This window comes from Primulina eburnea, chromosome 1, assembly GCF_022965805.1.
Source record: "Primulina eburnea isolate SZY01 chromosome 1, ASM2296580v1, whole genome shotgun sequence".
NCBI lineage: Eukaryota > Viridiplantae > Streptophyta > Magnoliopsida > Lamiales > Gesneriaceae > Primulina > Primulina eburnea.
In genome coordinates this window covers 65,212,225-65,239,404 of record NC_133101.1, presented here as the reverse complement: position 1 = coordinate 65,239,404, position 27,180 = coordinate 65,212,225, and the positions used below count along the sequence as shown (strand labels likewise).

At 34.7% G+C, this 27,180-nt stretch overlaps 6 protein-coding genes across 10 annotated transcripts; 3 read left to right on the top strand and 3 right to left on the bottom strand.

The window, feature by feature from the left end:
• On the bottom strand, positions 1 to 604 carry LOC140814191 (aspartokinase 1, chloroplastic-like). The gene is made up of 3 exons (XM_073173095.1): positions 440 to 604; positions 296 to 388; positions 1 to 195 (listed from the first exon to the last, which is right to left on the bottom strand). The coding sequence occupies exons 1-3, from the start codon at positions 581 to 583 to the stop codon at positions 67 to 69; spliced, it is 366 nt and encodes a 121-aa protein (XP_073029196.1). The 5' UTR covers positions 584 to 604; the 3' UTR covers positions 1 to 66.
• A 431-nt stretch (positions 605 to 1,035) lies between these two features.
• LOC140842589 (uncharacterized) lies at positions 1,036 to 5,234 on the top strand. 5 transcript variants are annotated; one of them, XR_012120446.1, is made up of 9 exons: positions 1,036 to 1,214; positions 1,284 to 1,362; positions 2,491 to 2,570; positions 2,673 to 2,739; positions 2,969 to 3,040; positions 3,551 to 3,781; positions 3,872 to 4,052; positions 4,131 to 4,261; positions 4,981 to 5,234. XR_012120446.1 is itself a non-coding variant. In XM_073210622.1 (9 exons), exons 3-9 carry the CDS (start codon positions 2,397 to 2,399, stop codon positions 4,134 to 4,136), a joined length of 651 nt encoding a protein of 216 aa, XP_073066723.1. In that variant the 5' UTR covers positions 1,088 to 1,214; positions 1,284 to 1,362; positions 2,326 to 2,396; the 3' UTR covers positions 4,137 to 4,483. The 5 variants fall into 5 exon arrangements, 3 of the variants coding, with proteins under 3 accessions (XP_073066716.1, XP_073066701.1, XP_073066723.1); XR_012120445.1 differs by lacking the exon at positions 4,981 to 5,234 and adding an exon at positions 4,511 to 4,953; XM_073210622.1 differs by lacking the exon at positions 4,981 to 5,234 and adding an exon at positions 2,326 to 2,410 and having other exon boundaries at positions 1,088 to 1,214; positions 4,131 to 4,483.
• Positions 5,235 to 6,523: 1,289 nt separating this feature from the next.
• On the top strand, positions 6,524 to 9,338 carry LOC140842580 (annexin Gh1-like). The gene is made up of 5 exons (XM_073210588.1): positions 6,524 to 6,777; positions 7,391 to 7,536; positions 7,834 to 8,052; positions 8,427 to 8,639; positions 8,786 to 9,338. Exons 1-5 carry the CDS (start codon positions 6,702 to 6,704, stop codon positions 9,080 to 9,082), a joined length of 951 nt encoding a protein of 316 aa, XP_073066689.1. The 5' UTR covers positions 6,524 to 6,701; the 3' UTR covers positions 9,083 to 9,338.
• A 234-nt stretch (positions 9,339 to 9,572) lies between these two features.
• Positions 9,573 to 12,441, top strand: LOC140842573 (uncharacterized methyltransferase At1g78140, chloroplastic-like). The gene is made up of 8 exons (XM_073210576.1): positions 9,573 to 9,886; positions 10,212 to 10,315; positions 10,430 to 10,570; positions 10,868 to 10,952; positions 11,026 to 11,219; positions 11,329 to 11,440; positions 11,876 to 11,983; positions 12,119 to 12,441. Exons 1-8 carry the CDS (start codon positions 9,695 to 9,697, stop codon positions 12,263 to 12,265), a joined length of 1,083 nt encoding a protein of 360 aa, XP_073066677.1. The 5' UTR covers positions 9,573 to 9,694; the 3' UTR covers positions 12,266 to 12,441.
• A 2,688-nt stretch (positions 12,442 to 15,129) lies between these two features.
• LOC140842566 (uncharacterized) lies at positions 15,130 to 16,848 on the bottom strand. The gene has a single exon (XM_073210563.1). The coding sequence runs from the start codon at positions 16,447 to 16,449 to the stop codon at positions 15,427 to 15,429; it is 1,023 nt and encodes a 340-aa protein (XP_073066664.1). The 5' UTR covers positions 16,450 to 16,848; the 3' UTR covers positions 15,130 to 15,426.
• Positions 16,849 to 21,774: 4,926 nt separating this feature from the next.
• Positions 21,775 to 23,450, bottom strand: LOC140842556 (uncharacterized). The gene has a single exon (XM_073210553.1). It carries the CDS (start codon positions 23,196 to 23,198, stop codon positions 22,005 to 22,007), a length of 1,194 nt encoding a protein of 397 aa, XP_073066654.1. The 5' UTR covers positions 23,199 to 23,450; the 3' UTR covers positions 21,775 to 22,004.
• Positions 23,451 to 27,180: the final 3,730 nt, after the last annotated feature.

The following is a 27,180-nucleotide window of genomic DNA, read 5'->3' as shown; positions in this document are numbered from 1 at the left end:
CTGATTGTGAATTCTCTATTCATCTATTAATTTTATAAATGCCAAACAATAAAACGAGGCCACGTATCATACGCTTGCCTGTTGGATCAGTTCTCTGCTCCAAAGCTTGGATGGGTCCAACGTCAGGGAAATACTGACCTCGCTAGTGGCAACAACGTCCACTGATATGCCTAGATCCTCAAAGATTGAGAAAACCTGAATAAAGGCGTTGAAAAAAGAATTGCACTAGAAATAAGATATCCATCAAGTGGCAACAGTTATGAGGGATGTTGGATCATATGCATGGCTTGATCACCTTCGCAAGAAATCCAACTTGACCAAGCATTCGAGCGCTCACGGTATCCAACATTGCGACTTTCCTTTGCAAGACAATGCTAGTTAGTACTGCCTGGAAATGCAAATGACCAAGTATCCATCAGTTTTATTCTAATGCACCTACCTCGCTCATGTCTCTTGCCCGAGTAATCAGTGTTCTTGGAGCTTTTGGATTGTAAGAGTTCTTCGCTCGCACAGGAATGTCACCCTCCCTAGCAGGTCTCATGGATCGAGGATGGAGGACCTTTCGATCAGAAAATATTAACATATGGATTTTGTAAGCTCTACATACAAGTTCGAAAAAAGAGGAATTCCCTATTTTGTAAGCTCTACATACAACATATATTTTAATGTCGTAGAACACTGCAAACCAAATTATTTAAAATAAATATATATGACATAAATGTTTCTTCTTTAGATAATAATTGCTCGGATCTTCTTCTTTTTTTTTTTTTTAATGTTGAAATCCGAGCAATTGTCGCTCGTATTGCAATATATTTATTTATTTTTAAAAAAAAATTGGTTGAACGATCTAAGTGCATAACATGAGTTTGTGGTAAGTTTTTGTCAAAAAAATACGTGTTTGCTTTCCATGATCAACGAAAGATTGTTATGCAGGTTCACATGTTATTTTTCATATAAAAATGGATATAAAATTTTAAAAATATGATATTTGAGTATAAATTATTTTAAAATAATTTTAATATATGATTACCAGACCTCAAATTATCTTTTACGTGATTTCTTCTTGGGGCGGTGCAAGTTAACCACAACCCTAAAACCTCGCCCACCGCAAAATTTTCCTTTCTCTGTCGACAGAAGCATGTCGCACTTTGGTAGATCTGGGCCGCCGGACATCAGAGACACCTATTCTCTTCTCGTCCTCAACATCACTTTCCGTAGGACATCTTTTTGTACAGTTTTTTGGTCTTTCTGGTTAAATTTTCTCATTTATCGGTTTTTTTTAGGTACGACGGCAGATGATTTGTTTCCCCTCTTTGACAAGTATGGAAAAGTAGTTGATGTTTTCATCCCCAGGGACCGGAGGTACGTGTTTGGAAGTTTTATGTTATATGTAATTAGCGATCATGCAACAAAATATACGGTGCCTTTGAATTTATGGATATATTTGAGAATATGTATTCAATTGAATCTTATTCTGCAATTTTTGTTATCGTTATTGAAAATTGATGAAAAGTGAATATTAATTTCAAATATCAGTATATTACTTTCTAATTCTGACGTGAGGTCACAAACATCCAAGTGGGGTTGTGTTTTCTAAATATATCATAGAGTTTCTCTACTAGTTTAAAAGAATGTGGAACTGTTGTATTGTTATGGTTTACCATCGATAAAAATGTCTAAGACTCATAAGTCCCTGAATGTTCCTTGTAATTCCATTTTATTATTTTATTCCACCCTATTTGTTTCAAGTTAAAGCACCGTTGCATCATGCTCCGCATTGCTGGCATAATTGCATATGCACCTCTGGTTTTAAACAATCAAGAATTTGGTAAGACGCTACCCATGTTTATATATTCGGTTGGCTCTTGACTCCTCATCTCCATTTCCGCTCTCCCTTAATATTCGACCATACTCTCTCACTCAACCTGTCCCGATTAACCCCTTTTGTCTTTTGAGATAAAAACAGTCACAGATAAGAGCTTCATATTTATTTTATCATAAAAATTTGTGATCCCATTATATTTTCATTTTTTTTATGGAGAAAGATAAAATAGGTGTCAACCTTTTGAACATGTATATTGACAGTTCTCACTATTTTATGACATTTTGCAATAAATGGAAAAATTTAGAGAAAGAACATCTTCATAATTGTAGGAGTAACATTAATAATTTAATGTTACATTGATGAAAGGTTAAGGACATAGTTTAGTTGGATGATTGGAGGGTTTCAGTTGGACTATTTAACGATGAGCTGGGTAAAGTGTGCATTTAACTATATGAAGTGGGTTTGATCTGAATATTTAAAAATGAGGCTTTTAAGTTCAGGCAAGATGCAGTCTGAACTTTGAGGTGGCAAGTGCATTTTGCCTTAAAATGTCAATTTGAGCTGCTCAGAAATGTGTAATTGGAGGTTATATTTTCTCTCTCAATTTTGGCTGTAAACTTCTGTGTTTAGCTGAAGTGCTATATACTGTCACTCTCGTACATTAGGACTGGAGACTCGAGGGGCTTCGCATTTGTGCGATATAAGTATCAGGAAGAGGCTGCAAAGGCAGTTGACAAGCTAGATGGTAAGTCTGTTTGACAGGTGGAGAAATGGATTTTAAAGTGTGTTAATCTGTTAGATTATTGTCATTTTTTATTATGGGAAATTTGAAGTCTTTTATGTGAAGGAAGAGTTGTTGATGGGCGAGAAATAATGGTTCAATTTGCAAAGTATGGCCCGGACGCTGAAAAAATGTATGTTGGCTGTTCCCTCACTATTCTTTTTTGGTCTTTTTGTTATGTGTGTAGTTGCTTTCTTGGAGGATTTTTTTTAAAGTGTGTATTACTTGTTGGAAAAGGAATCACTTACAGAATATTACTTTGTTGGGTTGCTGTTTTGAATTGCCATTCGTTTGTGCAATTGATTGATAGTTGTTTGATTAGAAATGCCAACTTAACAAACTTTAATGGTCTTTTTCATCAGTCACAAGGGGAGGATTTCAGAGCCTGTTTACAAGTCCAAAAGGCGATCTAGAAGTCGCAGTCCTCGGCCAAGGTATATAATCTTTTTCTCATGTTTATTAAGTACATAACTGTTCAAACTCATGATTTACAGCAGCTTGGAGGCATCTTAGACATTTAACTGCAGAAAAGTAAATATTTGCATTTATGTGAATCGTGTGATGGGTTATGACTTATGATGTGTCTGGCATTTGAATTTTAGAATTTTTTTCCAGTTCCCTATAAATTAGAATAGAGAAGCCATATTCAACAGCTTCGCTAATTTGCTCACTTTTTATCTTTGGTCATCTACACGACCAGATTCTGTGCAGTTACTTATTATTTGGATACTGATTTTCTAGATTCACTTGAATTTATTCAGGAGTTAATCATTTTTTACAGATGATACATCCTGTAGAAAATCTATATTTCTTTTCAATGACAAAAAATCGAAAGAAAGCAAGTACATTTTTTGGTTTTCCCTAATTGAGTTGCCGAGCACTTGTATTTTGTAATCAAGTATCTTTCTTAGTCAGTTGTCCTGACTCAAAACAAATTGATCTAGGCACAAAGATGATTACAAGGACAAGGATTACCGGAATAGGGGCCGTAGTAGAAGTAGAGGTAGATATGAACGTGAACGTGAGCGTGATGTTGGCAAGGACAGGGATCGTCGGCACCATGGCAGGAGCAGGAGCCAAAGTTGGAGCCGCAGTCGGAGTCCTGCTTATCGTAGAGACCGTGGAAGAGGCAAGTATAATGATGAGCGACGCAGTCGAAGTCGGTCTTATGGAAGGTATTTCTTTATTATTACCTTTGTTTATCTTGAGTTGAACAATATGTTCATAAATTAGTTTTGTGATGATACGTTTGGCACACTCGACAGTGCTTCCCCTGTTCATCGCAGTCTAAGTCCTCGACGAAGCCCATCTCCAAGGAGATCTCTGTCCAGGGATGAAAGTCCAGATGCTAAGAATCACAAAGAACGATCAGCCACTCCAAAGAGTGTGTCTCCTCGTGTTATTCGTGATGGTTCTCGAAGCCCATCTCCAGGTTCTGAAGCTGATGTGAGTGTTGGAACCCACTTGAATCATTAGCTTGATTGGCATTGTTCTTGACAATGCTTTATTGTATCTTGTTTTCAGGAATAATGGAGCTGGTGCTGCTTGATGCGATAATGACTTGATACAACTTCTTTTGCAGCAGTTGTCTTGGATAAATTGGATATTTCTATGTAGTGGTTGCTATTAGTGATGTCCTCAAGATTACTTTGAAGGTTGCATTCTTCTCAACTGTTATGAAATCCTATGTCATGTTTGATGGTCTTTGCACCTTGCTATGGTTGCTACTTGAACAGTGTCTAAGCTTTCGTTTCCCTTTGCTATTTATAGTGTCACGTGAAGTTTGTGGTAATTTTCTATTTAGTATTTATTGAACTCTCGGTAATTAGCTTTTGTGAATGTTTATCCTGGATGTGGATCATTGAACATTTGACTCATATGTAAACTTTACTGGCCTTATATAGTTGTGCTCGTGAGAAGTAGTTGCTGCTGATTGACGAGATGATGCAGTAGCTATTGATGCTGTGTTTAGATGATGCAGCAGCTGTTGATGCTGATTTTACTTTGCTGTCGATTGTTTTAATTTCTTGCTGGTAATGAACAGGTGTCTAAACAAACTTTTTACGGTTCACTAAGTATTGCAGCACATTAAAAGTCTGATTTTGGCCCATGACCATCCTAGCTTTTGCTTGCTTATGATTTTGGGAATAAATGAGAGTTTTGTAAGTACCATGTAGCTGAGGCTATTGACAAATAAATCCTTTATTTGCTGAGAAATATCAACCCCCAGGCGTTCATTTTTGTCAAAGATACTCGAGGATGGTAAGATATTAACTGATTCCCCCCCATTGCCGGTGTTCTATTTGGATTTTGTTCGCTGCTATTTCCTGAGAAATGACACAGATATAATCTGATATTAGTTGTATTGTCACAGCATGAGATCGCTGATGTAGCTGTGAAGTGATACCTGATAATCTTGTAGATTGTGTAGATCAATTTTGGTCGCTGAATTGAAGTTTGATCGAGTCTTCTCAAATCCGTTTCTCCATTGTTTTACTTGCATTCATTTCCAGTTTTATTCCATCAGAATCCCTAGTTTATACTAGGGATCCACGTTTAATTTAACTTCTGTAAATTATGTGCTTGCCAATCCTGATCTTCGAGCCTGGTTTTCCATTTTTGGGGTCATTTCTGTATTCAAGCGTTCGCAATGTATATTACACGTTTACATCTTGCTTTGGGGTGGTTTAAACTCAGCTCAGCAAAGAGATTTTGGGAGGATATTATGTTGTATCTGGAACATGTATATTTAAGAAAATCTCGAGTATAATAGATTAAGTTCTGTTCTTAAATAGTTGATTTAGCTAGTGTGTACAAAAGTTTATTTCAAGTATTTTTAATTTTTTACGTATAATTTCTAAATATTTCATTGGTTAAAAGCTTGAAAGTACTTAAAAAGTTTTTGTGACGCTGCATTCGGTTTCTGGTCAACCGTGTTAATTTTATTTTGCAAGTTATATGGTCCTTGAAAAAATGTTGATTTGTCCGTGTGAAAAAACGTGAATGAAATGTCCTCTACGTACGTTTTGGCGGCTTTGATATTATGATTATACTGCTAGTGTTTGCACCAGTATTGCAGACTCATGCCCTTTGTTTAATAGCACCTTTGTAATACTTGACATTGTGTTTTGTGATATGTAGTAAACAAATTATAAAACATTTGCTCAGTAAATTACGATAATTTATGTGGGTTGAATTGAATTTTTTGAAAAGAAAAAATCTCCGTGGGTTTGATGTTATTTTGCGAAAATTCACGCTTTGATTACTCGATCTAGATCTAGGCTGTTTGAGTGAATGCCCACAAATTTAATTTAATGTATCCGGAAAGAGGGAATTGATGGTGACATTTTACCGAAATTGTCTGTGTGTGGACGTCTAAGGTTCAATCATCGGCCTTTATAAATATTATATGCATTATTGATACTTTTTTTTTTATTATTATTATTAGTATACCCTTTGCACAGCACTAAAAATCGCTTTTAAAAACAAAACATGTTTTGAAACGATATAATATAGATTTCAAAATTTTAAAATTTCCAAACCAACATATTCTTGAAACTTTAGCAATAGTAATTTTACAAATTTAAATGCAAATAATAGAAATTTCAATCGGCTTTTATCTTCTTGATGAAGTTTATATTATCATCTATAGAAGGGATTGGGGTGTGGTTGCCAAACGCTACCTATGAAGTTTTAGTCATATAAACGTGTACTTTTTAATGAAAAATAAGAAATTATGTAAGTTAAAATTTCTTGATTCGGAAAAAAGAATAAAAAAAATTATATATTATTTAACAAATTAAAAAAAATATTTACATTTAAGACGAATGAGTAAAATCGATAGTAACCACCATATGCGGACCGGACGGTTGAATATATGAAAAATCGTGTGCGTCCACGTCCTAGTTTTAAAGGTCAATGCTCCAAACACGATCCTACAAATGCCATCATATTCGGCAGGTACGTGTCAAAATCTGAGATCCTAATGCATTGTTTTGTGCGTTAAAAGGCTGCCCGTGTCATCCATACCTGCGCGTTTTCGGATTTCTCCCCACACTACCCAAATCATCACTCAGCCAAAGAAAAGAAAAGAAAATGTCGACCCTTTGTGTACCAGCACAAGTTCCCTCTGTAGCCGAGGACTGTGAACAACTCCACAAAGCATTTTCAGGTAGCTTTTGATCAACCCAGATTCGATTTGCGTGTTTGTGTTCTTTTCTTGTGTTAAAAGGTTGCTATGGAATTAGTTCGATCCCTTGTTTGACTGATCCTGATGTGATTATGTATGTCTTCGGTAAACATGTAAGAATCCCTGCTAATTTTTTTTTGAGTCTTAATCCTTTGATCTGTGACTGGAGCATCGGCGGATTGAATCGTCCAAAATTTTGCATTTTATTCATCATTCTCGAGTTTTGATCCAAATGTCATTGGGTATTAATCGACTCTCTCAAACGCATGTTCGGTTAGATGATTTCGAAGCAGCATATGAATCTACAATTTTCAGATTTTGTTGGATCTTGAGTTTTAAGTAGGAAGTACCCTGTTTTGGACAATGGCAAATGGTGTTTCATTCGAGGAGGGATGAAACTTATATTTTGATATTGGTACGAAGAAAATGGATATGGCGGATCAACATCATAGTTACTTATTCGATAATATTAGTACAGTATAATTTTATCACTGTCTTGTCTTTGTACTAATGTAATGTCATTGTATATACTGGCCGTTTGCAATATTTACTTTGAATATAGAATCAATATGATTTCTTTTTACCGGATTTTCAGGATGGGGTACCAAAGAGGGGTTGATCATATCCATTTTGGCCCACAGAAATGCGGCACAACGCAAGCTGATTCGACAAGTTTATGCAGAGACCTATGGAGAAGATTTGCTCAAAGCCTTGGATAAAGAACTAACAAATGATTTTGAGGTTACCTGACAGTTTTTTATAATTGTTTTTGGTATCGTTTGTGTTATGGTACCTGCAGCAAGAGTAATACTTGGAATTGACCATGAAAACCTACGCCATAAGCTTCCACCTACAACCTTTTGCCTATTTGGTCATGGGTTCATCAGTTCTTGGGGACCTTCCTTGACACCCTCCCCAGAAAAGAATAAACTTGATTATGTGTCATAATGAAAGACTGAGACTATAGTTACTTATTTTTGTCGTGGAGCCAGTATTATTCTATTTTATTTCATTTGTGTTTTCAAATGTATACGCCAGAGGGTTGTGTTGCTCTGGACGCTGGACCCTCCGGAGAGAGATGCGTATATTGCTAATGAAGCTACAAAGAGGTGGACATCGAGCAATCAAGTTCTCGTGGAGATAGCATGTGCAAGATCACCAAAAGAATTGCTTTTGGCTAGGGATGCTTATCATACTCGTTTTAAAAGGTCACTTGAGGAAGACGTTGCTTATCACACAACCGGTGACTTTAGAAAGGTAGAATAAGAAAAAAACAAAGAACTATTTCATGCTAAATTTGAGCATTTCCATGAGTATATTGTAGCTTTAAACCCTACACTTTGATCATTTTTAAGGATGCTTGTGCTGGTTCTTTTGGATAATTGTGTTTAAGCCGTGATCTATATCTATATTCTCTAGTAGCACTGTTGCACCTAGTCCAATGTCGAAAATCTGTTGTTTTCTATCCTGCATGTTGGTGTATGGAAAATTGCCCACTTTTTTACTGAGATAGTATAGTCACTCTAGTTCTTGAACCTATATTGTTGTCAGAAACCACTATGGATCGACATACGCAAATTTTAGTTACTGGTTAAAAAATAGCTATTTAACAGATGGTTGATTTCTTTCAGCTTTTGGTCCCCTTAGTGAGCTCCTATCGTTATTGTGGAGAAGATGTGGATTTGACTCTGGCCAAAAGAGAAGCTAAAATTCTACACGAGAAAATCTCAGAGAAGGCTTGCAGCGATGATGATCTCATCAGGATATTGGCCACGAGGAGCAAGGCACAAATCAATGCAACACTTAATCAGTACAAAAATGAATTTGGGAACGATATAAACAAGGTATGAATGCATATGCACAGTGCCGAGGCTCAAATATTTGTTCCTTTTACCTGTATACATTATTATCATTGAATTTAAAGTTATCTAAATAATATAAGATTTTAAACTGGAGTTTGTTGTTTGATTTCTGACAATTATTATAACAGGATTTGAAAGCTGATCCTAAAGACGAGTACCTCTCCATTCTGAGAGCCACAGTGAAGTGTTTGGTTTACCCCGAGAAGTATTTTGAAAAGGTCATCCGGCTTGCAATAAATAGTCGTGGGACTGACGAAGGAGCCTTAACTAGAGTAGTTGTCACAAGGGCTGAAGTTGACATGAAAGTTATCATAGATGAGTATTACAGAAGAACTAGCGTGCCTCTGGATCGAGCCATTACTAAGGATACTACAGGAGACTACGAGGATATGCTTCTCGCCCTCATCGGACACGGGGAAGCTTGAGTCTCCCCTTTTGGCATTTTGAACCGATAAATAAACAAATAATATCAAATCATCTTGAACAAACTTGGTTTGTTTTGTGAGGTGTGTTGCATGAAAACTTAGGTGTTCTACGCGTCCACATTGAGAATTGCTGAACATGAGGCTGCGATTCTTGGATCTCTCTTTATGTATTCAATTCGATATAAAAAATTTCCTGTATAATATATGTTATTATACATAATATTATGTGTGTATTAATAAAGAATTATCTTTACAATTCACGCCCATTTATTTTAAAACAGTATAATCTATAATTCCATGCTGCCATAATTTCTGGTTCACTGCCTCAGATATTACATATTCTGATGGGCAGAATTTCAAGAAATGTTCCCACAGAGTACGTGCCGCCAGCATTTCTGGAGAGTATTACCCCACGCCAGAGGACAAGCATAAACAGATCAATCCTCACACGTTTCGGATTTTTTTATATCATACATATAATAATCTATATAAAAGATACAAGAAAAGGATACATATAATTTCATTTCCAAAAAAATCAACAACGAAATAAAATAAAACATCATTATTTCGGTCTTAGCATCTTGAAGTCAAATTCTTGAAATATCTGTAATCATGGGAGCTGTGGGTGCCTGCAACAACCTGTCAGCTGCTGTGTTGCTGCCGACTCAACGTGGGTGCGACTCGATACCGCGCCGCCTCAATGTGGTAAAGCCATTTCTTTCCATCCCGGAAACCCTTCGTTCCCTTCGTCTTTGTCCGGCGGAAGTTCGAGCTTCATCCACTTCCTATGTCGAAGCTAAACCCGTAATTTTCCTTCTTTTATTCATGTAATTTCTCGGGTACTTATTGTCAAATTTTTGGGCTTTAATTGGTGTTCGGAAATATGGAAATTCACTCCAACTGTTGGAAAAGGATTGTGGGATTGAATGCATTCACAACTTACATTTTGCTTGAATGCATGAATGGCTCTCTGTTTATCTCAATAATTAATTACGACGCTTTAATAAAATTCGACCTATATGGACCTAAAATATCATTTCTTTTTGCAGTTTGACACAATTTATTGACATAATTGTGAATATCGAATTATAAATTTACTTCTCAATTGTTGATCCGCTTTTGAATATAGGAACCTGTTGTGGATGAGAGGAAGCTAAATTTGCGCAATAAGATTTTATCTTGTCCCATTTGCTACGAGCCATTAATTTGGAACAGCCAACCTGGGTTATCTTTGTGAGTGATGTGAAACTCGACAACCAATTAATCATTTATACATATTTGCTGATGATTTTATTATCCATCATTTGGTCTTATTAATAGGAATTGAAACTTGAATGCATCGTGCAGGGAGTCTTTAGCTCGTTGTAGTTTGCAGTGCCAAAAATGCAGGAAGTTGTATTCTGGCAACGAGTCACATATTGACTTGACAGTAACTGGTGGTGGGAAGGTGTATGGCGAATCTAAGGCAGCCTCTACCGAGATTTTTAGGTGACTGACATTCTTGGATTCATGTTGTGTTCAAATATGGTTTTTTTTATTGTAACATCATATTTCACCAACTCGCTTGTTCATAAAGGCAAATAATTTTGTGAAATTAAAATGATGTTGGGTCTCTTATTACCTTTCTGATCATCTGCTCATGGCTAAACTATCTTTGACTTCAAATGCAGTTGGATCTGATACATGTGCCAATTGCTCATTTGCTAATCAGCTAAAACATACTAATAACGTGTACTTTACAGACTTGTTTCTCAAGTTTAATGGATGAACTCTTCATTCAAACAGGTTGCCTTTGGTATCATTTCTCTATGAGAGAGGGTGGCGACAAAGTTTCTCTTTTTTAGGAGGTTTTCCAGGCCCAGAAAAGGAGGTAACTGATCATCCGACATTAACTTTTGTTGACGAATGCCTTTGCTTATTTCGCTTAATGGATTTGACTGCAGTTTGAACTGATCAAAACTTACCTCAAGCCAATCTTGGGTGGAAATATTATTGATGCAAGTTGCGGGAGTGGGATGTTTTCTAGACTTTTTGCCAAGAGTGGACTATTTTCCCTTGTTGTTGGCTTGGACTTTTCCGAGACTATGTTAGAACAATGCTACGAATTCATCAAGCAAGAAGACAACTTTCCTGACGAGTATGTTTTTTTTTACATAAATACTTGAATAATTTGCTTGCACATTTCTTGTACCTGCTTTTGAAATTTGATTGTAGATTTGTTTGTTTTTCAAATTGGTTTATCATAGGAACTTAATCCTGGTTAGAGCTGATATCTCAAGGCTTCCATTTGCTTCCCATTCTGTGGATGCTGTGCATGCCGGTGCTGCTTTGCACTGCTGGCCTTCACCATCAGCAGCGGTAAGAACACCTCAATCTTGATATGTCCCATTCTGTTTGTGTGCCGTTGATTGACAGCCATCATGACCGATACTTTGAAATAAAATTTTGGTTTAAACCTTCTGAACGTGTCCACCAAAATTTGATAGATCTACTGCTAATTAGGACAGAATGGTTTCCCAGATCTCATCTGTTTATCGGTTTTTTTCTTGTTTTGTGCTGGTTATTCTTATTCTTCACATCTTTTCAATATGAAAGGAGGGAATTTCATGGAATTGTGGGATTAGGCCAAAGGTTAAAGCTATTTCCATAAAACAGTTATGAGACTCGTTGAATTAATTTGCAGAAATTTTTTTGAAGGACTTGTAGGAGTAACTATGATGGTGACTAACATAAACATGGACATCTGCACGCCATATGTTCCTGAACGTATAAATTTCTGTCATTATATAACAGGTTGCAGAAATAAGTCGCGTGTTAAAACCTGGAGGAATATTTGTCGCTACAACTTACATTCTAGATGGTCTCCTCTCATATGCTCCTCTACGTAGACCTCTACGTCAGGCATGTTCACTTGACGTTATCTATAGACTGATGGAACTGTCGAAATGTTGAAGCTTAACAACCGTTTCTAATTAAAAATTAGAAACTTTCAATCTCAACCTTAATGATTGCAGTGCAATTGTTTTGCGATTGCAGACCCTTGCAGAAGTCACAGGCAGTCACGTATTTTTATCAGAGAAAGAACTCGAAGATCTCTGCACATCTTGTGGGCTTACCGGTTTTACTTGCACCAGAAATCGACGGTTCGTAATGATCTCAGCCATGAAACCTGTTGAGTTATAGGTGAGTTTGTGTCGTGCTTACTGCTTTCCGTTGTATACTTCAAATCCAAGACTGACCCTTCATAGAAATGTTTACACCAACAACAGAAACACTCTGATGTGTGAAACATGTATATGTCAAAATATAAGGCGCTCATTGTTATTTATTAAATAAAATCAGAATGTATAATTTTTATATTCCCCCATGAAAGTCGGTTCATCTTCGAATAATAATTTTCGTTATATATCAAATAAAATGATTAAAGAAAATAATCTTGCTTATTTATTTGAGTATTTTGTCTCCCGAGTATTCCACAAAAGGTTATTACTGTAACGCACGCCGTTTTGTTGGGAACAAGGGACTGGCCAACGCAAATATCATTGACATTGTCTGGTTTATTTTGTGGCGTGAAATCTTCTGATATTACCAAATTAATTCCCAGGCAGGAGAAAAATCGAATAACTATTTGTGGCTTGTATTTGTTTACAAGTCAGGCGGCTAAAGACCTAGACATATATATCTAGGATATGGTTAATATTGTGACATGTTATGGAACAAGGACAAAAAAAAAATCCTTGTAGCTTCATAGGTTAGTTGTAGGCATGTTATCGGATCAGATTGGATTAGTTCCTGACCGGATTAAACTAGTTCCGGCGGAGTGGTGAAACCGAGCATAACCTGTACGATACCGGATTGGACTGGTTCTGGATTTGCTGGATTGAGAGTGTAATTTAATCTAAATCCAAATAGAAGTTTAGTGCGTCCCAGACATTATCTTCTGGAATAAGAAATTCTCAAAGAATTAAGTTTTCGGAAATGATATTTGATTCAAATGGATCAGATTAAAATGATTTCAAATCTATTTAAAAGATCGATTTTAATGAGTATGTTCTAATCAATTATTGATTTAGATAAATATTCCCTTAGAGTTAATACATTTTTTTGGGGTTTACATCCCTAATTATAAAATCTTATTATTATTATTATTATTATTATTATTATTATTATTATTATTATTGCCAAAAAGAGCATGAGAATACAAAAATGTAAATTCCCAACATTTATAATTTTTTAGCATATTTTTTTTATATTGAATTTAGAAATTATGTAGTTGACTTAATTTTAACAATGATAATTTTTTATTAATGTTTCATATACTTTTAAGCTAGTTACGAGTTCCAGAATAATATATGTTAAGATATAAAATGATTTATATCAAAATATTAAATAATATAGTTTTTCTCTCTTTACTATTTATTTAATAATTCTGATATTTTTAATGTGTTCATAGATGAACTCATATTTAATTAATTTATAAATAAAGTACAAAGTAACTGTTAATCGATTAAATACGTTTTAATCAAATAAATATGGTAAAAACTTTTGTGAGACGGTCTCACGGGTCATATTTGTGAGGCGGATCTCTTATTTGGGTCACCCATGAAAAAGTATTACTTTTTATGCTAAGAGTATTACTTTTTATTATGAATATGAGTATGATTGATCAGTCTCACAGATTATGATCCGTGAGACGGCCTCACATGAAACCCACTCAATAAATATATAAACATAGGAACACAATATTACATTCACAAGCTCTGTACCTGTCATTTGTGCTTTTTCCCATTATTATTTTCTTTAAAACTACAAATATGGTACTAGAAATATATTAGAAGCATTAAACTAAACAAAATATTAAGAGAGAAAATAATAGGCAATGTTACATTCATACTGATACATCTATGGAATTTTTTTTTAGAATATAATAAAATTTAGGATAACGTTTTGTTTTTTACATATTATTTTTTACATATTAAAATAATATTTTAAAAATAAATTAATTTATTTTTAACTAAATTTTAAGTGGTCAAATAACTCGATAACTTATTTTCTGATCTTATAAGCTCATTTATTTTTTTATCAAATACTTTTAAAAAATTATAAACTACTGAACAAAAATTACATTTTCGTCCTATATATTTATATTATCGAATTTTAATATTGCTTAGCTATATTTGTTTTTAACAAATTTATTCATTTTTTAAATGTGCGTTGATGTGCACCAAATTTATTCATAGTATCACCATTAATTGTTTTGATCATATGAGGAGCTTACACGTTCCTAAACCTCAGCTTAAATTTTTTTTGTTTGTTAAATGTTTTATATCGGATGAGTTAAATTATTTAGAGTTTTATGTGATTGAGTTAAGTCAAAATCTCAATATTAATATAATATCATATCTCAAATTTATTGTTATGTGTTGAACTATTATACAGGTTATCCACTAATATTTTATAAACTTCACGTTCCAGTAATCCAGTCCTACGCATGAAAAAGTTTGTCAGCTATCCCTGGTTGTATATATAAATTTGAGCAGTCTTCCCTCAAGCTAACCTTGAAATTGAGTTAATTTTAAGTCTCTTTGTAAACATCAAGTTCAATCCTTATGTAGATACGTGCTATCACATAATTCAAGATTTTGTCTAATTTACATTTACAAATAATGAAATTCCTCAAAAGTTATAACTGATTTCTATTTCCAATCACATTTACATCTTAGAATGAGTTTCATTTGAGACCGTCTCACAGATGATAATCTGTGAGACGAGCCAACCCTACCCATATTCACAATAAAAAAAATACGTTTAGCATAAAAAGTAATAATTTTTCATGAATGACCCAAATAAGAGATCATTCTCACAAATACGACCCGTAAAACTTTCTCACACAAGTTTTTGTCTACATCTTACATATTTTTCACGTTTCATGTGCATCATGTTCCAAACAACTCGAATTTCCTATTACCAATAAAATATATTTAACTATTCCATTATCTTTTCATTCAATATAATTTAACTATTCATTAAAATCAAGATTTTTAAGATATAAAAGCAAATCTGTATCATAATCTAATTTTTTGAAGCACGTGCAAAAAATATTCCCCAAATGAAACCAACAAAGATGAACAGTGTAAACCAAAACTGAATTATCCGTTTACACTAGCATACATATGATCCTAATTATCGAGTAATTAATGTAATCTTGAGAACTCCACATTAAAAGAAAAGAAAAGAAAAGAAAAGAAAGAGTCAATCTAAAGACAAATCCACGAAGCAACTCTACCTTATAATCAGTCCCCACTTTCGAGACCAATTAAATTCTTGAAAATATTCCCAATGAATCAACTCTTCCCATCAAAAGGCATAAACTTTTCTTGAATCCCATAATCATTCTTCACAGATTCACCACTTCTCCATACTGTAATGTTATCATCATTGATATTCAAATGATCAGATGAAGTAATCTCTTGATTACGAAAATCACTAAGATAATCGCCAAAATTGATCGATCCACTAGCTTCAAATCGATGACCGTGGAGGGAAGGATGTAGGCTAGAATTATGATGATGCTGCAGGTTCAACAGACATGGATCAGAAAGTAAAGGAGAATTGTTTGAACTTATATCACCAAGAACAGCAGCAGTACTGGTTTTGTTACTAGTGGTGACTATTGCATCGATCATTGTGGCATTAAATATAGACGGAGAATAAGAAGAGGAAGTAAATGGCGATACGATATTTTCTGATGGGGGTTTGAGAGAATAAAGAGGCCCGATTCCATCCAAATGAGTGCCGGGCCTGACAACCGAGGCACCAGAAAGAAGATTCATTCGACGAGGATAAGGGGAGCCCGGAAAGTGAGCGGTAGGTATCCCGGTAAATTCCTGCACCATTTGCCGAAAGTTGGTGGTATCAGTAGTTAGAACAGTAGTAGGAGCTCGACGGGAGGCCCGAGTCCTCTTTTTCGAGTTCTTGATAACCTCGGGTTGAGAAGAGGGCCGCGCGGCGTTGGCTTGTGAGCTTGCCAGGGACTGGTTTCTTAAGGTGTCACTATTGGCTTCAGATCTTAAGCCTGCAGGCCAAATCATACCATCACTGATATTTATATTATTGTACTGAAAATTGGGAGTTGATGGTGGGTAGAGATCAAGATTTTGCGCTGATGGAATGACATGAGAATTATAATAACAGGATTGATTTTGGTGAGGGAGAAATGGTGGGAGTAGGCTCGAGTTTTGTGAACCAAAATTTGGTGTGTTTTTACTCAAGAAAGAAGAAATGGATTCGGTGCGGGAATCGTATTCTTCATCACCTCCACCGCTACTTGAGGATTGAATACTGCCACCACTGTTTCCAGAAGCCATCCAACAACAGTACTATTCTTTCTTTATATAACTTTAACCGAACAAAGTGAATAAAATAGCTAGATTTACGACAAACAGATCATGGTAAAATAAGTGCAAGAAGGGTTCGAATCCCAAAGGAAAAATCAAACTAACTTCTAAAAAGTCGTCAATTATTTACACAGAATATCGAGAATAAAATGAAAGAAAACAAAAAGTCAGATATCGATAATTTGGAGGAAGATAGACAGAGGGTTGCGTGCCTACCCCTAGCAGTAGGGTTTAAAGAAGAAACACAAAAAGAAAGAAAGAGGGAGAGACCCAAGAGTGCTGTATATATAATATATATAGATACATCATATACATGTGAGAATCGGGAAGAAATCAAGGAAACTGGCAGCAGTTGATGATATGATCATTATTATTAAAAAGATGTCCAGCGTAGATCGAGATAGATTTGTTGTGGGTGGTGGGGTACACGGAGGCAGTGGAGGAGATGAAAGCCGCTACGGTAGGTGGCGACGGGTCAAACTCGAACACGTAAGCGTACAACACATTCAGTCGCACACGCAAGAAAGAGAGAGAAGATGGTTGGCCAGTTTGATGTTTGAGTGTGAAACCAAGAAAACGATGTCACGAATTAAGTGATACATAATTAATAATAATTATTGAGTAAATTGAAGTATTGTTGGATTCGTTGGGTTAATATAAACCACTTAATCTAATTTATAACATCGAGTCTCTTATAATACGGTCTCACGAATCTTTATCTATGATACGGGTCAACGCTACCGATATTCACAATAATAAATATTAATATTCTTGGTATAAAAAGTAATATTTTTTCATGGGGCAAAAACAAGTGTGAGACAGTATCACGGGTCATATTTGTGAGACGGATCTCTTATTTGGGTCATCCATAAAAAGGTATTACTTTTTATGCTAAAAGTATTACTTTTTATTATGAATATGGGTTGGATTGACCCGTCTCACGGATTAAGATCTGTGAGACGGTCTCACATGAGACCTACTATTTTCATGGATGAACCGAATAAGATATATGTATCACAAAATATGACATGTGAGACCGTTTCACACAAATTTTTGCTAATTTATAATTCTATTGAATTGAATCTAATTGGAATCATGGCTTCCATGTTTTAAATCAGCTAACTCACGTACGGCAGGAACTTAATTAAAAGTTGATGCATTTTTACCGTTCTCTTAAAGTATAGGAGATACAACACTCAATTTTTGTCGGTAGAATTTGAGATAGGATACGCGAGTTTGAAATCCACGTACGTTGGTCTCTTTTGTGGGAGATGTTTACAAAAACATTGACTTATCATTGTACTAAATTATATCTGAATTAGTATAAGAAAAGCGTAGTTCATCATAGATACAAATACTATTTTACGACATATTCATAAAAGATGGATACTCCCTATTTAAATATATTTTGGATTACGATTGGTCTACAAGAACAAATTATTACACATCTAACAAAAAAAAATATTTCCCTTAAAAATATGTAAAATAAATATTGTCATACGTGAGAAAAAGACTTGACATGGTATACATACGGGAATTTATAAATTTAAATTATTGCGCAATACGTCAATCATTCAAAAGAAATTATCTATCTCATGTTTTGGTAGTGTATGAAATCAAATGCTTCCGATTGTCAAAAAATAAATTCATATTTTTCATTAATTCCATTTCTAGAATCCTAGCTAGTACTTTTCAATTCAGGAACATGCTTGATAAAAATTTAAAATCCAAATTTTAATTAAAAAAATATTATTAACTATCTATAAATTAATAACTTAAGTATGATTTTCAATCGTAGATTGAGTTGACTGACTCGTCTCATATATATATTTATCTGTAATACCGTAAGATGATGTATATATATGGTCATGGATTTTAAATATTTTGAATGCAATGGGAAACATATACTTAACCATATTTATATCGGGATAAATCCGCAGCTCATGCACATATAAAAATGATACACGTAATTGATTATTCATTTCTCACATGTATTGTCATCTATCCGATGTATATTTATTGGTTGCATGTGTACAAATACAATTAACAAGTCCGTGACTTGAAATAATTTAATTTAATAATCCCTTGGCGTGTGTTAATTAGAGATGTCAAATGGTTTGGTCGGCCCCGCCAAATGCGACATAAAATAATTGTTTAGATCGAAAAATTTTCTAAACTGTCAAAATATGAGTCGATCTGTCTCGTCTAATAGTAACTTGTGATTATTGCGGGACAACCAGTTTTAATCTGTCAAATTATACATAAAATTAACTAAGTTATCTGCTCGCGTTGAGTAAAATAGGTGTATATATATATTTATAATATCTTGATTAGTTCAACCACATTTAGTTAGCTTAGCTCCATCTACATATTAATTAAATTAGTGGGAATCCAATAAAAAATAACAATTTCATTTATTATAATAAAAATGATGTCACTTGAACAAAAAAAAAATTGCAGATTGTCATGGAGATTGAGTAGATTCGTCTTAATTAATATTATTATATATATAGACATCCGTCTGTTATGGCATATGACCAACCCCTATAAAATCCGTAGCTTTAAAAGATCCAAAATTCCATCTTTTTTTAGACAAAAGAATATCTAAAAATCGCTGTCAATTTCGTATATTCATTTATAAAAATAAAAGAGAGAGAAAAGTTGGCCCTTGTATAATGGGTAAATGTTCTCAAATAATTAACAAAGTAAATTAAACTCCCGGGAAAATACACTTGGGAGGTTGTTTTTTTTTTTTTTAAATAATTGATCAAGTCTATAAAAAAAAAAAAAAAAAAAGAGTAGTTTAAGATTTAAGATAAAACTCAACCACATCTAGCGGGCATGGGCTGAGGTGGGAAAGTGAATTATTGGGCCGAAAAAAGTAGGCCTTAGAAGCTTACTTCTGTATACTGGATTTTGAAAGTACAAGTTCCATTGTACAATTTTTTTTTAAAAACAAATAAATAAATTGAAGATTATTTCTGTGAATAATTAAAAATCAGATATATTTATAAAGATGAATTTCAGTTTATATATTGATGGTTCATAACATGTAATAAGCTTTTGTATATATTTGTATACTTAGGTTTTTATTAAATGGGAGTCCTTTAAAGTAATTATTTTTGAGGTCATGAATACAAGATATACGAATTTAATTTAATAAAAAATATTATTAAAACTTATTGCAATAAATTTGTATCTTAACTACCTATAACTCCCAAGATCACGGAGGCACGTATTTTGGTGTTGTCTACCACTGTCTACAAGATAGGAAACTACCGAGATTTTTGAGGATTCACATGCAGACTTAGTCATACGGATAAAAAAACAGATGTATTAAAATAGGCCTACTTGTTTTGTTTCAAAGAATGTTAAAATCACGTGGATTTTAACATTCTTTGAAACTGGTTAGGACATTAATGACTCATTTTTTGCATCTTAATATGATTGAGCATTCTCTAGGTTCTGGTTATCAATCAATCACTCTTCATGCAAATTTAATCTTTGAATTGTCGACGAGTCTAATTTGATTTTTAACATCTAATTTATTTCTGATAATTAGATAATAAACTTATAAAACGAGAAAAAATTATCGGTCTTTATAAATTTTGGCCGTACATTAAATAATTTTACTAACTTTTAATATACTTCCAGGCCTTGTATTATAAGATTTTGGATTCATAATTAATTAATACTTAGATTTGGCTGAAGTTCGGTGTTCAGAATTAATATGCACGATATATATGAATCTTTTGGCCAAAATCCTAGCCATATTAATATATATATTTGATAAGAGTAAAGAAATTTTGTGCTTAGAATCGTGAGAGATTCCTAACTAAACCCATGTGGACCAATACCAATATCAAGAAAGGATCTAAAAGTTGAATTAAATGCATAAATGGATATGGCAGGATGGAGGGGATCGAGCAGTTGAGTTTTGGAACTGGTATAGTAGCAATAGTAGTAAATAAAATGGTTGGTTACCATATTTATGTATTACTACTATAATTTGGTGAAGATTCCAACTCCATAAATCTTTCCAACATAAGAATACTTTGCAACCAACCAGTGGTGGTGCATTGCTGATGACTCGTACTAATATGAAAAGTCACAAGTTTGAGACGGTGCGTAGCCTATTGGGGTTGACCTGCAGCCACACAGGCCACTAAAACCATAACCAACTCCGTTAATTTTTCACCTTACCCGTTTTGATTGTTGGACCTGACCTGTTTTGACGGCTGTGAGACCACTTTCACCAAGTATTTATTATTTTCATGCTGCAGAACCAGCATATGTTAAGACATGTCAACCAGAAAACTAGTACAAGATAGAAACATCTATTAACGTATTAGATACAGCCAGATCAATATGACATCATAACGTTTCCATACACGACGTGCAGATATTCTTGATTGGATTATCGGGAGATTATGACATGCTAACTGAAGTATTGGAGAGTAATTTAGATGACATAATCATTACAAGGACTTCAGACATTCCCTGAATATTGTTTATTCATTGAGAGCCATAACAATAAACAGAAAGTTAAAAGCTTGAACTTTCTCATATCTGGTATGCCCGCAACAAAAGGCACAAAGAAGGATCAAATTGTGGTAGTACAATTCAGTAGCACCCAAGCATCAAATTAGCATTCCAAACAAGATGCAAGAAATTCTCCTCTGAGTACCCTTTTACAATTGAAGTGGCACCTTTACAATCGCTAGTATATCCACAGTTCTTTCTCGCGATCAGAGCAACAACCCACAAATTGAAGAGAAAAGGTGATGAAATTCACTCAGAAGAAAATCTCCCACCACCAGAATAGACTGTACGTCACTTGAATGAAGTTTATCTTAGGTTAACAGGTGTTACACCTCGTGGAAAAAACCAAATCAGTATCCACGACTATCTGATGAAAAAGAACAAATCAAATTGATTATGTGCTCATTCTGAAAATGTTTCATCACATCGGACTGAGTTGACATAACAGTATGTCAAAATCTTCAAAATTTCTAGAACCACAAGGAACATCAGACATACAAATTTTTTAAAATCCTCCCATAAACATTAGTCTCCAAAGGATGACGCATGATCGTTAAAACTTCATACCACATACAGCAGCAGGGACAATAAAAGAAAATGAAAGAGACATTTCATCAGCAGTGATGGACAAAGTGTTTTACGTGCTTGCTGTGAATGACACCAAGATTTCAAGAACAGAGGTATATCATGTTCAGAACGTGTTTTACTATCAATTAAATGTCTGAACTTTTTCAATAAATTATTAGCAATACGGATAAAAAAATTAATTTCCAATGAACATGAAATAAGCAACACCTTAGCTGCAGAGAATGGCGTAAATCAAATCTAAATCAAGTCTAATGACAATAAAAACAATCTGTTTTGAAAGATTGGGTAATACATAAGAGATACTAGTCAAGCTATGGAAAAGCACGGAACCTATTATGTTCAATCAGTTCCCACCACAGGCACCAACACTGTCGCGGACAACACATGCCAAGATCTCATCTTGATTTTCCCCACAAAGATGCTAATTGTTTCTTGTTTATTTTATCTTTACCACCAGGTTCGTCTATGTATACTTTACCCAATTCATTGAAATAAGGGGCAACAAATCTATCAGAAAAATGAGCATTTGAGATCGAGCAAAGCAGTCCAAGACTAGGCCAATTTTCTATGAGTTTCTTTGTTTCCAAAATCCTTAGAACTTGCAGCCGGGGCTTGTACCTCTTCTCGATGCTGTACATGAGTGAAACAGGGTAATGAACGATACTTGACAGATCGTACTTCCCAGAGGCCAGAAGAACCTCTTTTACCATCTTCATCTTCTCCTTTGATATTGTAAACACCGGAGATGAGGTCCGAAACATTTTCAAAATATCAGTTTCAGAAAAACCCATATCCCGAAAAGCCTTCAACTTGAGCTCCCAATTCACATTGCTGAATGAACGCACAATCCTAACAGCATAAATAAAACTTTTAGAGCTCCTACTGACTCCCATTTCATCAACCTTATCAACACATTTCCTTAAAACTTCTGGTTTATGTAAAAGAAATCTAGGAAAAAAGTAGATATGATTAGCAATCTGCTTCATGGGAATACCACAGCTCTCTAAGAACTTGACATTGGGCACCAGAGTCTTTTCCAAATCCATTATGAGGAACCACCCAGAAACCTTCAAGAGCTTCCCCACCTCTGCGTTGGACCCAAAAAGATTCTTTAGCACATCTAGTGAGGGGATGACTCTATTCTTTGCACTGCAACCCAAAATCCCTGGATCTTTTGAGATTATATTGGCAATTTCACTTTTCGAAAGGCCTAAATCCTGAAAAATCTTGATTTTAGGCTTGATAACTTTCTCGGTACTCGCCGAAAGCAAAAAAGGTCTATAGGTCAAAACTCTCTCCACTTGGGTCTTCGAAAATCCACTCTCTTTCAGGATTGAGATATTTGAATCAGCCTTTTCTGGGTTGTTTAGACGAGTTAACATAGAGGCGATTCGTGACGCCGTTTCTTGAGAGAATTGGTGTCTTCGAATCAAGTAATCAGAAACGGAAAGACTGTTCGAGGGTTGCGCTTCCCATGAGGTAGAGAAGAAATGAAGGCGAGAAAAAGAGAAGGAAACATGGCGCTGAGATGCAGATGCATAACTACTCGAAAGCAAGTAAATACGACTTCTATATATCAGAGACATCATGAACAAATTGTGTTCAAATTAAAGAATTTGGAAAAGATGAAATCACTAGCCTTCGATCACACCAACTTAAAAGAATCAGCGATTTCAATCAGAATTGCGGTTAGGGATCTTCAGCTCCGAGGTGAAAAGACACCAAGACGGAAGACCTAGTGGGGTTCATCCGATTCTGTAACGGACTCGCCCACCTTCGTCAACATTGTAGTATATACATTTGTTAAACTGAAGCTTCACCCGATGACTCTTTAAGACATTTCAGATCGAAATTTTTATCTTTAAATTTATATTTATTTTATTTTATATTTATGAATAAATTATTTAACAAGGACGATTTTTTCCTTTAAATTTTTTGATACATTTTTTCAACTTAAATTTAGTTTATTTAATAATTTAAAAAATGTAACGGATGCAGGAATTCTAACCAGATTCGTTTCAAGTATTTTTATCGCAATCGGCTTTAAATCGACCACCCCGTTTTACCATGTTCTTCAAGAAAATATAGCGGAGAGCCTTTGGAATCCACCTTGTCCTGTTACTGAAACATCTGCGTACTCCGGCCAAGTAATTTTCCCTCTTACTCGCATTTGATTTGCATCCATAATCACACCTAAATGTCATGTTTGTGTTACTTTTATGATGATGAACATACTTATACCCACAAGTTTAATCTTTATGTTTTCGAAGAATCCTTCAAATCTTGGCTGATCCAATATTTCTTTCACACTCTTTGTTTCACAGCTTCTATACTTCGGGGGCGAGGAACCCTTCTAATACCTGTTCTGTTTCTGATTTCTTGCTGCACAAACACCAGTTCTCTCCTGAAACGGTGTCACGAGTTGCATCTGTTTTTACTCATCTAAAAAAACCCAGAAAACTCTTATTCGATACTTGAATATCTTTAAGGAAAATGAATTTCGAAAACCCACTTAGAGAAATTCTCGAGGAGTAGACTTTGCTTGCTTTCGACTGAGTCTTTTCTGTTAAGTAATCAAGCCATATTTGAATTCAAAGCACACCATTTTGGAATTCAACAACACAATTAACACATGTGTTGATTAGTAAAAAATAATGAGGTAAGCCATGAGGTTTTATTTTTTGTTTTTTACCTAAACTTCACCTATAAATACCCATCCATTCTTCGTTTCAAAAACACACCAAAAACACAAAATCCTCTCATCTACAATAATAAGTGTAGAAGTGAGATAAATGATTTAGTGTGAGATTTCTTAAGGAGTGTTTATCCTTGAAAAGAATAGGATTAGTGGAGAGAAAGTGAGGTGTTCTGAGTGAAATACTCTGTATTCTCAATTCTCTTGAGAGGTTTAGAGTGGACGTAGCCCAATCTTGGGTGAACCACTATAAATATTGGTGTCCATCTTATTTATTGTTAATATCACTTATGATGTTCCGCTGTGATGTTACCTCGTTTATTTCCCTGATATCCCAACATTTTCTTCTAGTGAAACTGCCCCGATGATCTCTAAAGATGCGAATATATTGTATTGTAGCGCGAACAAAAGAGTCATCCGGTCATTACCAACGTGACTAAGGTTTTGAAGATTTCTTTCTGTGGATTTGAAAAAGTTTATTACCCAATGTCAAGTTCTTGGAGAGCTGTGGCATACCCAGGAAGCACATTGTTGATCATATAATTTTTTGTCCAAGGTTTCTTTTACATAAACCGGAAGTTTTGAGTAAATGTGTTGATAAGGTTGATGGAATGGGAGTTAGGAGCTCTAAAAGTTATATTTATGCTGTTAGGATTATTTCTTCGATCAGATGAGATATGAGAGATCAAGTTTAGGCTTTTCTGAATTTGGGATTTTCCGAGGATGACCTATTGAGAGTGTTTAGGAAGGCGCCTCAGGTATTTTGCGTATCGGAGGAGAAGATTAAAAATAGCAATGAACTTCTGCTTGCCACGGTAAAGTACAATATTTTATGTATTATTAACAGACCCATAGAGGAGAGGTATAAGCCACGGCTGCAAGTTTTGGAACATTTGGAAAATTTGAATCTTTTAGAAAAATGGCCTAGCTAGTCTTGGAATTCTATGCGGCATGACAGATGAGGAGTTTCTTAAGAAATTTGTTGACCCTTATTTTAGTAAAGTTGTCAAACTATATGTCTCGGAGTGCTATCGCGGGCTCAAAAGACATTAGAAACTTTTATCAGCTGCTTACACTACTGGGATCAAGTCTTTTCCTAATTCACTTGTGGGTGGGTGGTTAGTTCTGTGACCTGTGGAAGCTCATCTGAAAAAACAGGTACTTTGCTCATGCATTTTTTATGCCGATGTCTTACGGTAGTACTAATGTTTACATCATGATTCTCTTTTTCTCTCCTGAATTGAGTGATATAGATCTTTCTGAAGTATGTTACGAAACTAATTAGTTCTCCTTGTCCTGTATATATAGGTAACTATTATAAGTGTTTTTCTTGTCATACAATTAAATGTCTGTTTCCCTTTAGCAAGGTAGGATTTTCATCGAATTTCCCCAAATCAATTGGACTAAGAAGAAATTAAACTGGAACTAGAAAAACCCATGTGCTCTGGGGAAGCCCGGAATCTTGATCAGTTATGAGACATGACTGAGTTTTTTTTCTGGAATTACTTTAAACTGATGCTTCTTTAGCTACCTCTCAAGTTCTATAACTGTTTCTGTTTTGGTCCTTAGTGGAAGCATATCACTATGGTGAAGTCAATTTGAGTGTGAGACCAGTTTAACAAAATTAGATTTTATCTACCATTGACAAAAAAATATATACAAAATGACATCATCATTTTTCAGGCAGGCCATGCATTGTTGTAAATAATCGCGACACGACTTTTTTTGAATGAGTTTCCCATTGGCTAACGATGAATGTCAGATATTAAAAGTCTTCAATAAATTGCAGAAAATTTTCTTAATATGGTTGTGCTTGAACAAGAAATGAGATGATCTCGATCTGCTCGATCAAGCTGTTTCAGGTGAGGGAGAGCAAAGCACACATCATTTATTGGCTATGTGTTGTCAATTGTCATAGTAACGTTACGTAAGGTTTTGACTTTCACTTACCTTAATTGGAGTAAGTTATTGCACCCAATCAATAGATTCTTTGTCATGAAATTTCGAAAAAATCTCTTTGTTGTTCTGAATTTTCAAGTGCTGCTGCTTCCAGCAACCATAGAAGTCCCGTCTACTAACACTTGCCCTTCCAGAAAAGCATGGGATGGGGAACTCTCTCGGTCCTGATTAAGTGCAATCAAACTATGCACGGTTTGCACATCTTCCATGCTTTCATACATTCAACTTTTTTCATATTCCCAGGTCCCATATGATGCACATTATAAAATATTTGCAGGAGTCCGCAGCCAAACATTTGAATAATCTAGGACTGAGAAATGGACCGCTATCTGCAAGATTAATTACGTTGATCTTCTGTGGCCTGTTGTTACTATATATCATGTTGTAGAGTTCGAAGATGATAAAACCCTCGTTATCTTCTTCCTTCTTCAATTATTCCAGTACTGCTGGTTTCTTTTGCTTTTTCTTGCTTGTAGTTTGTCGAACTATTTGATCATTGTGTTATGGATTATATGTTATAATCATTGCCCCGATATAAGATTCTTGGAGGAATATTATAACGTATAGGAGCGACAGAATGTGGATTAATACAAGAAGTAGCAAATATTTAATTTCAAGGCTTATTCAAGCCAAGATCATGAACAAGGACTATTCTTCAGCTGTGCTTGAACTCAAAATTGTTACGGATCTAAATTTCCCGGATTATCTATTTTATGTATAGACGCTTATTTTAAATCATTTAATTCGCCGTGAATTTTTGTTATCCTCCAACTAATGAAATAACTAAAGTTGCATTTAGAATATTGATTAATATTGATTTCTTTAGACAAATCATATTTCAAATCTCAAATATTTATTTTTTGGGTCATTGTATGAATTCCAAGTAGAATCATTTTAAACCTTCACAGAAAATAAAT